The sequence below is a fragment of the Dipodomys spectabilis genome, unplaced genomic scaffold, assembly GCF_019054845.1.
Source record: "Dipodomys spectabilis isolate Male_0828 unplaced genomic scaffold, ASM1905484v1 ptg000039l, whole genome shotgun sequence".
In the NCBI taxonomy this organism is placed as follows: Eukaryota; Metazoa; Chordata; class Mammalia; order Rodentia; family Heteromyidae; genus Dipodomys; species Dipodomys spectabilis.
The window spans coordinates 1,646,785-1,661,226 of record NW_024870716.1 but is presented as its reverse complement, the minus strand read 5'-3'; the positions used below and the strand labels follow the sequence as shown (position 1 = coordinate 1,661,226).

Here is a 14,442-nt window from a genome sequence, read left to right as displayed (position 1 = left end):
CACACACACACACACACACACACACACACACACACACACACACACACACACACACACACCCTGCCAAGCTGTCACAACTCATTTCTTTGGGCAAAAAGAGGGTCGTTTGCCCTTTCTATCTCCAAACGGTGCCCATTCTGCAGTGCATCTCTTCTATTCCCCCACAGGATTCCAGATCCTAGCCCTGTGCCTGAATCCATGACTACAACAGCGTTCTTTTCAGCTTCAGGGAACAAGGGCACCAACTAGGGCCAAGTAGGTCATGGAGTCCTGCCCCAATACTCTGATCTCCTGCCCCACAAGGATCTCAAGCAAAAGACAAATGCTGTTTTCTCTGTATTGGTTCTTTCTACAAGAGGCCAGCACCCAGAAGGCCTGAGCTCTCCTCCTATGTGAGACCCATGTCAAGTAATCTCACCTTTCTGGGCCTCTCTATGTTCATCTATAACCCAGACAGGGGAAATAAGATCTGTAAAGTCTCTCCCTGCCCTGTTAGACTGAATAAATATAATTAATACTATTACTATTACTGTTATTACCATACTCAGTTTCTTGGGCACCTCCAATATGCTAGAAATCTAGGTTTTGTTGTTGTTTTCCTTGTGCCACCCCAGAGCTCTTCTGCTCAAGGCTAGTGCTTTACCACTTGAATCACAGTTCCACTTCTTCCAGCATTTTGGTGGTTAATTGGAGATAAGAGCCTCAAATCTCCGCTTCCTAAGTATCTAGGATTACAGGCATGAGCCACTGGCGCCTGGCATGTGCCAGGATACTAAGGGCCCTTTCTAGATCGTAACAAACGCATTTCTTACAACTCTATGAATTAGGTAACCATATCCCATTTCAAAATTGAGACTTTGACACAGAACTCATTAACTTGCCCAAGACTGCATCGTGGATTGTGGCTGATTGAGTCCAGGACAGCACTGCATTCTATACTCTCTCTGTCCAGTGCATCCCAGGTTTTTGAGGCTCCTCTTCTCTCTACTGACTAGCTGTTGAGGATCAACCTGAGTTCAGGCTTACGAATTACCCGTTCTTCTGACACAGGAACTACCCTTCCATTGGGGCTGAGGTGCCACTGTGCCTGACCACCACCACCCCTGACGTTTGTCTTAACCCTGCCAGGCCCCACACCTAGGAACGGCCCGCACCCTAGATATAGTCAGCTTTCCATCACCATCGGTAGCATTGTGTAGGGAGCAAGTCCAGCTTTACTGTTGCTGGAAACTCAGGGGTTAAGCTGGGACTTGCAGCTCCACCCCGAGCTGGATAGGGCAGGGCTGTGGTTGGGGAGAAGGGAGGGAAAGCTCACCAACAGCCCTGAACCAGAACTAGTCCTACAGATTTGGAAAGGACACTCAATCTTTAGGACCTCAGTTCCTCTGTGTGAAACTGTGGTTTGCCTAACCCCTAGGCATTTCAGCTTTGACCCTTTAAAATTGGTCTCCTAACTTCCCTTCCCTGTCCACAGCACAAGGCCTCAAACGGGCCTAAGCGGATCTCTCCCTTCCAGCAGTAGGGGTGAAGAGGGGGCACACAATCTCCCTTGGGGGCTTCTAAGAATAGTCCCTAGTAGAAGAGAGTCGAAAGGGGGGGCACAAAACAGGCAACTTCCCTTCCTAGCCCCAGGAGCCCTAAAGGAAAATGTGAGTCATGCTGGAGGGAAGGGGAAGAGGGATGAGAGACTGAAATAACTCTATCCACACATATCCCTGTCCACTGTGAGGAAAAAAAAAAAAAAGGATGCTAGGGCATTGGGAGGGACTTCTGCCTAGGCTGGGGTCACTGGATGAAAGTATTCCATGGATCTAAAGGAGTGAGTCAGGGAAGAAAGGCCCTTCTCACCATCCTGAGCTGAGAAGAGACTAGTCTAAGAGGTTAGAAAAGAGACCACAAGTCTCCACCCCATCCAGAAACCCACAGCCCCAAAGGGGCACCAGGAATTGTCCTCATTGCCCCAGGCTGGCATAGGCAGCATGGCTTTCTTTTTCATGTGTGTGTGTGCTGAGACCCATGGGATCAGGCTGTAGCCAGGCACCCCTGAGGAGATGGGAGGCTGGCAGTCCTGTCCTCCCTAAGGCTGAGCCTCCCCAATCAGTACTCAGCCTGGCTCTGGGCCCCATGCCAGCTGAGAGCAGGAACGAGAAACACACCCAGCTCCTGGCCAGCCCAAGAGGAAGGGGGAGGGGAGGAACTACCTTCAAACTCCTTCTCCCCTAAGAAGGGCAATCCAATTTCAGCCCCCAGCTTGACAAGACAATCTGGAAGAGGATCTGGGGGACTAGCATGAGCAGAAAGATCTGGCCCTTTAAGAAATCGCATAGTGCCCAGCAGGCATATGCTTCACAAACAAACCAGCTATAAAGTTACTTTGAAAAAGGTACTTTCTGTTCAGGAGTGCAGGCTGGGTGGGGATGGGCATCATGCCAGAGCACCCAGCCTCTCATCCCAGGAGACCCAAGCAACTTCCTCTCCATGCATGAGGCCATGGTGGGCTATAAGGCCATGAGCCTTTGACAAGGCAGTGATTGGTCCCTCCCACATGGAGGGAGGCAGATGACCACACTCTAGAACCAGCACCAAGATGGTACTACCTGGGGACCGTGCCTATGGCAACCAGGCCTCTGCTACTTGGCCAAGAAAGGTAACATGAGATGGCAGACCACACAGACATGTTTCTCTGAAAGTGATTTTCCCAAAAGCCCTGCTGGCCTTCTGCACAGCTGGCCACCCTCAAATGATAATCGTGCCCTGTCAGGTCACACACTGCTCTGAGAAGGTGGAGTCCTAACAGCAACACCTTGCATGAGATACAATTTTTAACCTATGTTTTGCAGTCTGTGAAACTAAAGCCAAGAGAGATGGAGTGAGTTGTCTAAGATCCCATGGAGGAATGCAGCTTACTGGACAGCCAGGTCTGATCCTCACTCCGCACAGCTACTGATTCCTACTTCAATCAGAACCCTAAGGCAGTAGCTGGTATAGTAGGAGAAAGCCTCAAGACAGGGCTGCACCCAGATGAAAGGAGAGGTGATGTCAGGCTCTCACAGTCCTGTATTTCTGTTGTCCAACCCCCTTCAAATCACTCCTGGCCCAGGAGAGACCTAACCCAAGAACTCCTCTTTCCCCATCCTCTCAAAAACTGCTTTGGAGCTGGGTACTGGTAGGTCACACCTGAAATCCTCGCTACTTAGGAGGCTGAGATCTGGGGATTGTGAGTCAAAGCCTTCCTGGGCAGGAAAGTCTGTGAGACTCTTGTCTCCAATTGACTAGCAAAAAGACAGAAGTAGAGGTATAGTTCAAATGATACAGAGTGCCAGCTCTTGAGTGAAAAAGGCTGAAGAAAATGCTCAGGTCCTGAGTTCAAGCCCCAGTACCAGTACAAGAAAAAAATGAAATAAAAACTACTTTGGTCTGAATAGAGGACAAGGTGACATCTTCCATCCAGATCCCCACTTAGAGTTGCTTGTCGAGGATGGCATCAGGGCCTGTAGTCTCAGAGATCATCCTGGAGACAGAAATGCCAAAGCCCGAACCCAGCCTGAACTGCCTCTCTCAGCCCTTCCAGCATCCTATATTATGTCCCTCCAGGCTGTTACTTCAGCAGGATCAAGACAAAAAGCTGCTGAGTGTGGCCTATGGTGACAGCATTCAGGCTCTGGGCCTGGGGCCCTCCCTCCTCTCAGCAGTGCCATCTGCTCCAGGATCTAAATAGAGGCCTATTCCTGAAACCTGGCCTCCTGGGTACAGCAAGACACCCCTGCTATCCAGGATACATACATGACTCACTCATCATCCTTCCTTAGCAAAAAGACCCCTTCCCTCTCCTGCCCCATGCACTTCACCGCACACACCCACCTGCTTCCAGAGGAAGGCATCTCCACGGTTGAGTTGCCAGGCCAAGATCAAATGAAGGATGGAGAGGCCCAGGCCACTCAGCACTGCGGCCCGCATGCGGATGGGCAGGAGTGTGTAGGTGATGTAGACAAAGAACACGGGGACCCAGAGGCCTGCTGAGGGGCTGTGTGGGTTGGCTGCCAGGGCACCCCCAACCTGCAGAGCTGCCAGGATGCCCAGCACCACGTAGCTCACCACCCACATGGAGTCCTGGCGGAAGCTATGTCGGTTACACACCACCATGAGCGCCACAAAAAGGATGGCGGCACAGACCAGCAGGACCACATAGGCAGGATGAGGAGAGGTGGGCGCAGCATGGAAGGCTAGCAACACGGCGGTGAGCAGCACCAGCACTGCCATCAGCAGCGTCAGGCTACTCTGGTTCATCTGGAAGAAATAGCGTTGGTATAGGCGCTCCAGCTTGGCTGAGCGGAATTGCTTCGACTGGAAAACCTGCACAAGACGGCGCCAGCAAGATCGTCCACTCCTGGATTCCGCATCAGGTGCCACGTCAGCTGCCCCACCTCCTGCTGTTGTCATCTCAGTGTCCTCAAAGCCCAGGGCCACAGCCCGCAACCCCAGCTCCATGCCCCTGCCTGGGCCAGCCCTCCGAATGAACGCCTCATCCTGCCAGGGGCACCGTGCAGGAGCTGCAGGAGTGGGGCTGGGTGGTTCCGCATCCTGGAGGCAGCTCATGTAGCGGGGTGCACAGAAGCCACTGGCTCGAGTCCCATGACGTGGGCGCTTCTGCCCATTGCGTTCACCCCAAGCTGTTTTCCGTTCATCCACTTTGGGAACCAAGAGGCCACTAAACCATGACATACTGCTGGGGGAAAAAAGGATGAGAGGGCATTAGTACCACCATCAGGGCTACTGCCTCCCATAATAGCTCACCACCTGAGCCCTTCTCAGGAATGAGCTATGAACTTTAATACACACCATCCTCATAAAACTCCTGAGGTAGCCCAGTGCTGGTAGTAGCTCATACCTATAATCCTAGCTACTCAAAGAGGCTGAGATCTAAAGATCATGGTTCGAAGCCAGCCTAGACAGGAAAGTCCATGAACCATTTATCTCCAATGAACCATTGAAAAGCTGCAGTATAGCTGTGAATCAAGTGGTGGAGTGCTAGCCCTGAGTAAAAAAAGCTAAGGGACAGTGTCCAGGCACACACACACACACAGACACACACACACTCACACACACACTCACACACACACACTCCTAAACAGTGACATCTCCATGCAACAGGTAAAAACAGGTAAGGAAACCAAGATACAAGGAGGTGAAGAAACTTGTCCAACATCTAACAACCATGTAAGTAAAAGTCTAAACCGGATTTTTTTTTTTTTAGTCGGTCGCAGGGCTTGAACTCTGGGCCTGGGCGCTGTCCCCCAGCTCTTCAGCTCAAGGCTAGTGCTCTACCACTTGAGCTACAGCGCCACTTCCCTAAGCCAGATTTGTTTGACCCAAAGTTAATACATCTAAAAATTCACCTCCCTTCTAAAGTTAACATTGATCTTTATTTTCTTTTGTAATCACATACTCAAAGGCCCAATTCAAGGAATGACACAGCCTATCAATACATTGGAGGAGAAATCAAGTTCCTACTCAAGCATGGTGACAAGAGCCCGTCAGCACCACTAGACCATGGCCACTTGTGTCCCAAATAGGTCCAGAAGAAAACCTCCATTTTCAACCTGACATCTCTTAATTTTTTTTCTTTTATGCCAGTATTGAGGCTTGAACTCAGGGCTTGGGTAATGTCCCTTAGCTTTTTTTTCCCCCAGTTGTGGGGCTTGAACTCAGGGCCTGGGCACTATCCCTGAGCTTCCTATGTTCATGGTAAGTGTTCCACATTTGAGCCACAGTGCCACTTCTGGGTTTTGAGTGGTAAATTGGAGAGAAGAGTCTCACATGGACTTTTCTGCCTGGGCTGGCTTTTAACCATGATCTTCAGATCTCAGCCTTCTGAGTAGCTAGGATTACAGGCATGAGCAACCAGCACCCAGCCCCCTTAGCTTTCTTTCTGTTCCTGAGCACTTCAGCTCAAAGCTAGTACTCCACCACTTGAGCCACATTACTACTTCCAGCCTTTTCTGTTTATGTGGTGCTGAGGAATCGAACCCAGGACCTCATGTATGAGTGGCAAACACTCTACTGCTGAGCCACCTTCCCAGCCCCTCCCTTAGCTTTCTAACTCAAGACTAACATTCTACTACTTGAGCCACAGCTCAGGCTGTCTTCAAATCTTAATCCTCAGACCTCAGCCTCCTAAGTAGCAAGGATTATAGGCATGAGCCACCAGCGTCCAGCTGGTGTTGGCAACTAATCTCCATAATTCAATACTGCAAGCCAAATAAATCACGTCTATGGAATGAGTTCTGCCTATGAGCTGCCAATTGGTGACCTCTGAACAAAGGGGAATCTCTTTCCACATCCTTCCTCAACACACACACACACACACACACACACACACACACACACACACACCCCAACATGCTAAATTCAACTTCCCACAGGTCACAGCTCAAGTGTAACTTCCTAGGAAAAATTTTCCAGCTACTTTACCTCTGTACATTTCCTCCATAGTATTTACTGTAATTATAATTAAATCATTCATGTTTAATGTATGTCTCTGCCCCTTTGACTAGAAGTTTTGTGAGAATAGGAATGTCTATTTCGGTCAATGTTTGTTTGTTTTGGTTTTTGGGTTTGTGTGTGTGTGTTGGTCCTGGGGCTTGAACTCAGGGCATGAATGCTATCCCTAAGCTGATTTGCTCAAGGCTAGCACTCTTATCACTTGAGCCATAGCTCCACTTCTGGCTTTTTTTTCCCCAATAGCCTGAATGAAATTTTTATTTTTCTTGCTCACACTTTTTTTTCTGCCTTGATTTCTTTCAGTTCAACCTTTATTATGACACAAAAACCCCTACTATTTCTTTTCATGCTCAATTAAAAACACCAGATAAGAAGACATAGAGTATATACAGGCATACAAAATAAAAGTAGGGGAAAAAAGCATACATAGAGTAAAACAGCATTGTTTTGAACATTCATTTGTATTCAGTCCTGAAGAATCACAGAGAACACTTCTGGCTTTTTTGGTGATTAGAGATAAAAAAAAAAGTCTCCTGGAACTGGGAGTGGGGGCTCATGCCTGTAATCCTAGCTACTCAGGAGGCTGAGATCTGAGGATTGTGGTACAAAGCCAGTCCAGGCAGGAAAGTCCATGGGACTCTTTTTTGTTTGTTTGTTTGTTTTTGGTCAGTCAGGCTTAAACTCTGGGCCTGGGCTCTGTCCCTCAGCTCTTCAACTCCAGGGTATCGCTCTACCACTTGAAACACAGTGCCACTTCCGGTTTTCTGAGCAGTTAACTAGAGATAAGAGTCTCATGGACTTTCTTGCCTGGATTGGCTTTAAACCACAATCCTCAGATCTCAGCCTCCTGAGTAGCTAGGATTATAGACATGAGCCATCAGTGCCAGCTATTACTGGCTTCCATAGAAGGGACTCAATAAGTGTAAGGGCTGCATTAAAAAACAAACAATAACAACAACAAAAATAAAAACCCCAATGAGCTAAAGACTCATGCCTATAATCCTAGCTACTCAGGAAGGTGATATATCACAGTTCAAAGCCAGCCCAGGCAGAAAAGCCCATGACACTCTTATTTTCAATTAACCAGCAAAAAAGCTGGGAATGGAGGCATGGCTCAAGTGGTAGAGTACTAGCCTTGAACGAAAACAAGAGCCTGAGACCTGTGGCCTTGAGTTCAAGTCTCAGTTTCTGCACCAACCTACATACATACATACATACACACACCCAGAAAGCTCAATGGCACATGGCTACAGAACAAATTCAAAATAATTGCTAATAATAATAATCCTAACTTTTCATCTTCCTCACACACCAAGATCAGTCTAGCCTGGGACTCTGGTTGTTACTGTCTCCTTTTCTGGAACAAGAGCTCCTCAGGTCACTGCCCAAATATCCCCCTTATCAGAGAGACTCTGACCACCCTTTTAAAATAACAACTCCCTTTCCTGGGGCTCCCTATCTCTCTTCCCAGCTTTACACTTTCTCTTTCTCCACAGTTCTTATCAGCAACTGCCATTCTATATATTTTTCTTCTTTGTTCGTGTCTGTCTCTACTAAGTGGGATGTCAACTTCACAAATGCAAGGCTTGGGTCTTGTTTTGCTTACTGCAGGATCTACAACACCTCATGGAAATTAAATACAGATACTGGCTGAGTAGATGGATGGCTATTGGATGAATGGATTCGATCCCATGTTTCTTCTCTGTGTTTTAAACCTTTCCAAAGTTTTTTCACACACCTAATTTCAGCTGAACTTCACCAAAAGCCTGTGAAGCTAGTACTGAGGCTACCTAGGGCACAGGACAGGCAAGACAGGAATAAAGAAAAACTAAGGCCAAAGATTAGGGTAAGCTGGGCACTGGTGGCTCACACCTATAAGCCTAGCTATTCAGAAGGCTAGGATCTGAGGAACACAGTTCAAAGCCAGCCTAGGCCAGAAAGACTGTGAGACTCCTATCTCCAATACTGAAAAAGCTGGCAGTGGAGTTGTGGCTCAAGTGATGAGTGCAGCCATGGCTGGGAAAGTGGCTCAGTGGTAGAGTGCTTGCCTGACATGCATGAGGCCTTGGGTTCAATTCCATAGCACCACATAAGCAGAAAAAGCCAGAAGTGGCACTGTGGTTCAAGTGGTAGAGCACTCGTTTTGAACTAAAGAGCTGAGGGACAGCACCTAGGCCCAGAGGTCAAGCCCCACAACCGACACACACAAAAAAAGAGTGCCAGCCTTGAGCAAAAAGCGCTCAGGGGCAGTGTCTGGGCCTTGAATTCAAACCCCACGACCACTACCCCACTGCCCCCCAAAAGAAAGAAGGGTAGAGTAATTGTAGTTGTGTAAAGATCCTGGGTAACCTAAACAGTCTGGGATCCCAGGTTTCCTGAGGGGAGGTGCCTTGAACTGGGTAGACTCCATCCATGATGCCGGCTTTGCCAGGTCTCCTGGCTGAGCCCAAGTCTTGAGAGGATGAACATGAAAGTACTGTTCCCCACAGATACTATTTCCCCACCAAGGTCACACTCCTTCATCTTACAGGGCACCATGAGGGGCCTTTTGGACTTAAAACATCAGTGACATTTGTACTCACTAGGGAACTAGTGTGGAGCCTACCCAGCACTTACCCCACAGAACCAGCCACTCAGGAAATATAATCAACACTCCAAGCAGTCACCCAAAAGCCTCCAAAGCAGAAAGCAAAACTGAAAACATCTCTGTATACCCAAACCTCCATCCCTTAGCCAAGTTCTCTTAGCATCCCTTCTATATGCCATAGAGTAGCATACCCTTCAACCTTTTAACATCACCAACAGTGCCACCTCAAAGACAGATCAGGAGTACAAGACTTTTGGTCAGCTGGCATTTGAAAGAGGTCACCAAAGAAAGCCTCCCTCTTCCAAAAGCTTCATAGAAAGTATGATCTGCTGGGTACTGGTGGCTCAGACCTGTAATCCTAGCTACTCAGGAGGCTGAGATCTGAAAATTATGATTCCAAGGCAAGAAAGTTCATGAGACTCTTATCTCCTAATTAACCACCAAAAAGTCAGAAGTGGAGTTTTAGCTCAAGTGGTAGAACACTAGCCTTGAGTGAAAAAACTAAGGAACAGTGCCCTGGCCCTGAGTTTAAGTCCCAATACTGGTACAAAAAAGAAGAAAAGAAAGAATGAAGGCAGGAAGGAAAGAAGAGAGGGAGGGAGGAAGGGAGGATGGGAATATGGTTTAGTGGTAGAGTTCTTGCCTAGCATGCATGGACCCCTACCTAGGTTTGATTTCTCAGTACCACATAAACAAAAAAAAAAAAAAAAAGCTGGGGGGCTGGGAAGGTGGCGGCTCAGTGGTAGAGCGCTTGCCTTGCAAGCATGAGGCCCTGAGTTCGATTCCTCAGCACCACATAAGCAAAAAAGAAAAAAGCCGGAAGTGGTGCTAAGGCTCAAGTGGTAGAGCATTAGCCTTGAGCTGAAGAGCTGAGGGATAGTGCCCAGGCCCAGAGTTCAGGCTCCAGGACGGACCCCCAAAAAAAGGAAAAAAAAGCTGGAAGTGGCACTGTGGCTCAAGTGGTAGAATGCTAGCCTTGAGCAACAGAAGCTCAGGGACAGCGCCCAGGCCCTGAAGTTCAAGCCCCAGGACTGTGTGTGTGGGGGGGGGGGGGGGGGAGGAGAGGAGAGAAGAGAAGACACAAGAGAGGACAGGAGGGGCTGGGAAGGTGGCTCAGTGGTAGAGCGCTTGCCTTGCATGCCTGAAGCCCTGGGTTCGATTCCCCAGCACCACATAAGCAAAAAGAAAAAAAGCGGAAATGGCACTGTGGCTCAAGTGGCAGAGTGCTAGCCTTGAGCTGAAGAGCTGAGGGACAGCACCCAGGCCCAGAGTTCAGGCCCCACCACCGGACCCAAAAAAAAAGAAAAAAGAAAAAAAAAAGAACTAACACATGAAAAAAAGAGAGAGAGAGAGAGGACAGGAGAGGAAAGAGGAGAGGATAGAAAAGGGGAGGAGAGGGGAGGAGAGGAGAGGAGAGAGAGAAGACAGAAGTGGTAGGCTGCTAGCCTTGAGCAAAAGAAGCTCAGGGACAGTGCTCAGGCCCTGAAGTTCAAGCCCCAGGACTGGAGGGGGGGGGGAGGGAGAAGGAGAGGGAGGGAGAGAAGTAGAGAGGGGGAGAGAAGTAGAGAGGAGAGGAGAGGAGAGGGAGAGAGGGGACAGGAAACAGGGAGAGAGAGGGAGAGGGGGGGGAGAGGGGGATAGAAAGGGGAGAGAGGGGGAGAGAGGGGGAGAGAGGGGGAGAGGGGGGGAGAGGGGGGGAGAGGGGGAGAGAGGGGGAGAGAGGGGGAGAGAGGGGGAGAGGGGGGGGAGAGGGGGGGAGAGGGGGGGGAGAGGGGGGGAGAGGGGGGGAGAGAGGGGGAGAGAGATCTTTGGTACAAGACATTACCATAATTATTAGCTAGTTCCACTGCCTTGGACAACTTATTTAACCTCCCTGCTTGATTTTCTTCATGTGTAAAATGGGAATTAAAAGGGTCCTGAGGAAAGAATACAATAATACCTATCATGTAGTAGACCTTGGCAATATTAATTCTTCTCTCCACCTTATAACCCTCTGAGCCCTAACCCCTGCCAGGACCCAAGAGATAGAAAGACAAGAGAGACATAAGCAGAACACACATCCCTCCAGCCAATCAGATGCCTGGTTCTATCAGACCCTGTGTCCTCAGCTGTCAGTCCCCAGAGCTGTTGGGGACAGAACCCAGAATAAGTAGGTTTCCCATTACCCCCCACCTCCCCACCCCAGCCATGACATTTTGCTTTAGCCTCCTTTCATTCTCCAGTCCCCTGCCCTGTTATCTCCCTCCACTACCACTGGCCTAGACCTCTGTTCCCACAAGGCGTATTTCTGGCCATGTTCCCAGCCTCTGGAAAGCATATCCTAGCATCTGGCTTCTACCCACAGAGGAAGGAGCAGACACTATCAGGGGAATGCATGACCCTTCCAAGAACACTCTGACCCCCACAAGGGGATGGCTTTAGAGCTCTGTAACTGTCCAACTAACTACAACCATCCTGCCCACAGCCCCACTCCAGGCACTGTCCATCCCAAAGAATTCCCAGAACTCCTAGCGCTCTATGCCAGGCTAGTATGGCAAGAAAACAGGAGGGCACTGTTCCAAGACACAAAACTTCTCTAAAGGGTTTCTCCCAACGCGCCCTGTCCAGGAACCCATCACTCTGAATGGGGGAGTGCAAAACCACATCGGTAGAGTCAGTCTCCTGACCTCCTTCCTCCCCTGAGTCCCTGGTCCTTTGCTTCTTTCACAGATCTGCCTCCAGGCAGGCCACAGCCATATCCCAGGCAGCCTCACATTCCCAGATCCAGGGCCTTCTAGATCTCAATTTCCTCCCAAACCCTCATCTTCATGCTGAAACTGGAGTCTGCAGAAGGCCAGGGCCCAGCCCTACGGAAAGCTTTGACCACTGCTTCACCCAACTCTTCTTCCCAGCGACCTCTCACCCCTCCTGTCCCCAGGGCCCATCTGTCCCTGTCTTCTTTGGCAAAATGAGCCTCCAGGGTTTGTTTGTTTGTTTCTTAATGACTTCAGAAAGTTCCTCACAGAAAACACTATCCAGGTTAAGGCCCAACAGTGCCAACACCGCCCACTTTACTGGGATGTGCCTCCATTCCAGGCCTTTCCAGATGTACAAGCGCCTTCCCAGGGCCTTCATCTGTAGGTTCCCTGTTGCCTTCTCCGCCTTTCCCCAGCCCTGGCACTTGCTAACAACTGTGAGAGGGGCTCCCAACCCAATCCTAAGCAGATAACACCACAACCAGGGACATCCAGCAAGAAGCGAAGCTGGAGGGGGGAGGGGGAAGTGATGGGGACGGGCTCCCCCACTACCTAATTCCTGTCTTTTCCAGTCAGGCCCCAGAGCCCACTTCCAATAAAGTTTGCCCCCTCCCTGCCCACCCTGCACCAGGCCGGCCTTGGGGAGAAGGAGGCTCGGACATGATCCTTTTCATTGCAAATGTCTAGAGTAAAAAAGCAAGGAGAGGGGGCGCCGCCCCGAGAAGGCTTTCCCTAAGCCCCTCTAAATTGCATCCACACTCTATCCCGGACTCACTCACCCCACCACTCCGCTGCCAACCCCTCGGGACAACCCTTCCCCCAGTACATGCCTTCTCCCCTGCTCTCCTCCGGGCAAGCCTGGAAACTCCAGCAAGTGGAGGAAGGGAATCGGCCAGCGGAGAGTGACAGTGTGGAGCCTGGAGCCCGGCCTGGGGGCGAGGGGGCTGGGGTGGGGGGCTCCTGATCCTCTCCATCTCCTCCAGGATACCCCCCCACACACACACACGCCAGCCCCCACACCTCAGGCTGCCCACTGCCTCCTCCCGAAAAGAAAATAATGAAAGACAGTCAGCCCTGACCACGCCAGGCTTCGCTGCCCCCCAACTCGAGCCACGCTGCTGCTGTGGCTCCAGCCTGGAACCCCAAAGCCCCGCACCGCCACTTCCCCGGCCTGCGCCGGCTCCCCGCGGGCTCACCTGCCGGCCCGGGTCGGCGCCTCCCCGGGGCCCCCGCCCCGCCGCCCCCGCGGGCTCCGGCCCGCCGGCCGGCTGTCCCGCGGTCCTTCTCCGAGCCCGCGCGTCCCGGCCGTCCCGCCCGCCGTCCGTCTGTCCGGCCGGCCGTCAGTCCGTCCGGCCCTCGCCCCCTCCCTTGTTGTCCAGCGCAGCCGCCCTCTACCCCGGATCCAGAAGTCCCCTCCCCGCCGGCTCCCGGACTCCCCGCCTTAAAGGCACAAGCTCCTTTTGTCTGGGCACCCCCTCCCCCTCCCCCAGAAGCGGGGAGTGGGGGTGGGCAGAGTTACCCACTCCCCTCTTCCCAGGGAGGGATCGGGGTGTGGCAGCGGGGGAGGGGGGAGGGGGAGACCAAAGAAGGGGACCCCCTCCCTCCGCGCGCCCCCTCCTCTCCTCCGGTCGCTTCCTCCCCCAGGCTTGGGAAAACAAGCGGCTACTGTTCTGGGATCAAGACCCGTGAGGAGGAGGGGGCATGCCCCCCGCCCCCCTTCCGTCCACCCCCCGAGCTGCAGCCTCCAGCATTCCCTCCCAATCCCACCCAGGGGTCCCCATCGCGCCAGCCGAAGATCGCACTCACGGTGGGCGAGTATGCCCCTCCTCGCCCCCACCGGGGCTTCCTCCCGTCGTCCGGGGGTCCCCCCAGGGCTGAGCCGGAGCCCAGCGCCCCCTCCTCACCTCTCTCTTCCTCCCCACCCCAGCCCCCACCCCGCCGCGCCCGTCCCCCCCCCCCCCCCCGCCACGGCCCCGCTCCCTCCCACGGGAACTCAGTTTAATAATTAATTAAGGTTTCATTCCACAAGGCGCCAGGTGTGTGTGCCTGGCACCCGCTTGCCCGCACACCACTTCTTTCCATTCCCGCGCGCTCGCGCGTGCACACACACACACACACCGCAGATCTCTGGGGCACAGGCCTCTAGGAGAACCTTCTGAGCCCCGAACCAGGGGGGTGGGGGGAGCGCGGGGGACAAAGAAGGAACATTCTTCCTGCCTCCCCGTGGCCCCAAAGCTCTCTGGGCAGCCCTTCCTCTGCACCTGCCAATTTGCTGAGTACCTTCCTCCCCAGCACCTTTTACCCAAAGGGTGGTGCTTCTCTGCAGGGGGTGGGAGATGCCTTGCTAGGTTTGAGAACGAAGAAATGGTTTGGAACATTTATTTATTTCCCTCGTGAAGCAGCTGCCCAAGTTACCTGGGAGATGGGGAAATCATGTGAAAACTGCTTTAACCCTTTGAAGGTTAGAATGGTTAGTGGAACTAGAAAGAAGAGAAGGGTTAATTCCCAGTATGTTTGCGGGTCTGACTTTAGCGGGGCGTGCCCTTAGCTAGTGACAAGAAGGAAGCCGACTGGCTTCCCTTTAAATCCCCTCACATACCCCCCCACCAGACCCTTACC

General features: G+C 51.7%; 1 protein-coding gene across 9 annotated transcripts in view; it reads right to left on the bottom strand.

Moving 5' to 3' along the window:
- Positions 1-13,647, bottom strand: part of Adcy6 (adenylate cyclase 6) — a 37,645-nt gene extending 23,998 nt beyond the window's left edge. For 3 of the 9 annotated variants that reach the window (XR_006147140.1, XR_006147141.1, XM_042677557.1), the window contains exons 1-2: positions 8,851-9,019; positions 3,862-4,726 (exon numbers count right to left, since the gene is read on the bottom strand). Coding sequence is in view for 7 of the 9 variants with exons in the window: in XM_042677557.1 (XP_042533491.1) it covers positions 3,862-4,726; positions 8,851-8,915 (930 nt within the window). In the remaining 2 variants the exon portion in view is untranslated. Of the gene's footprint in view, positions 1-3,861; positions 4,727-8,850; positions 9,020-10,913; positions 11,742-13,019; positions 13,055-13,629 lie in introns of those variants that run through there. The other 6 variants (XM_042677564.1, XM_042677562.1, XM_042677563.1 and 3 more) reach the window with 6 other exon arrangements.
- Positions 13,648-14,442: the final 795 nt, after the last annotated feature.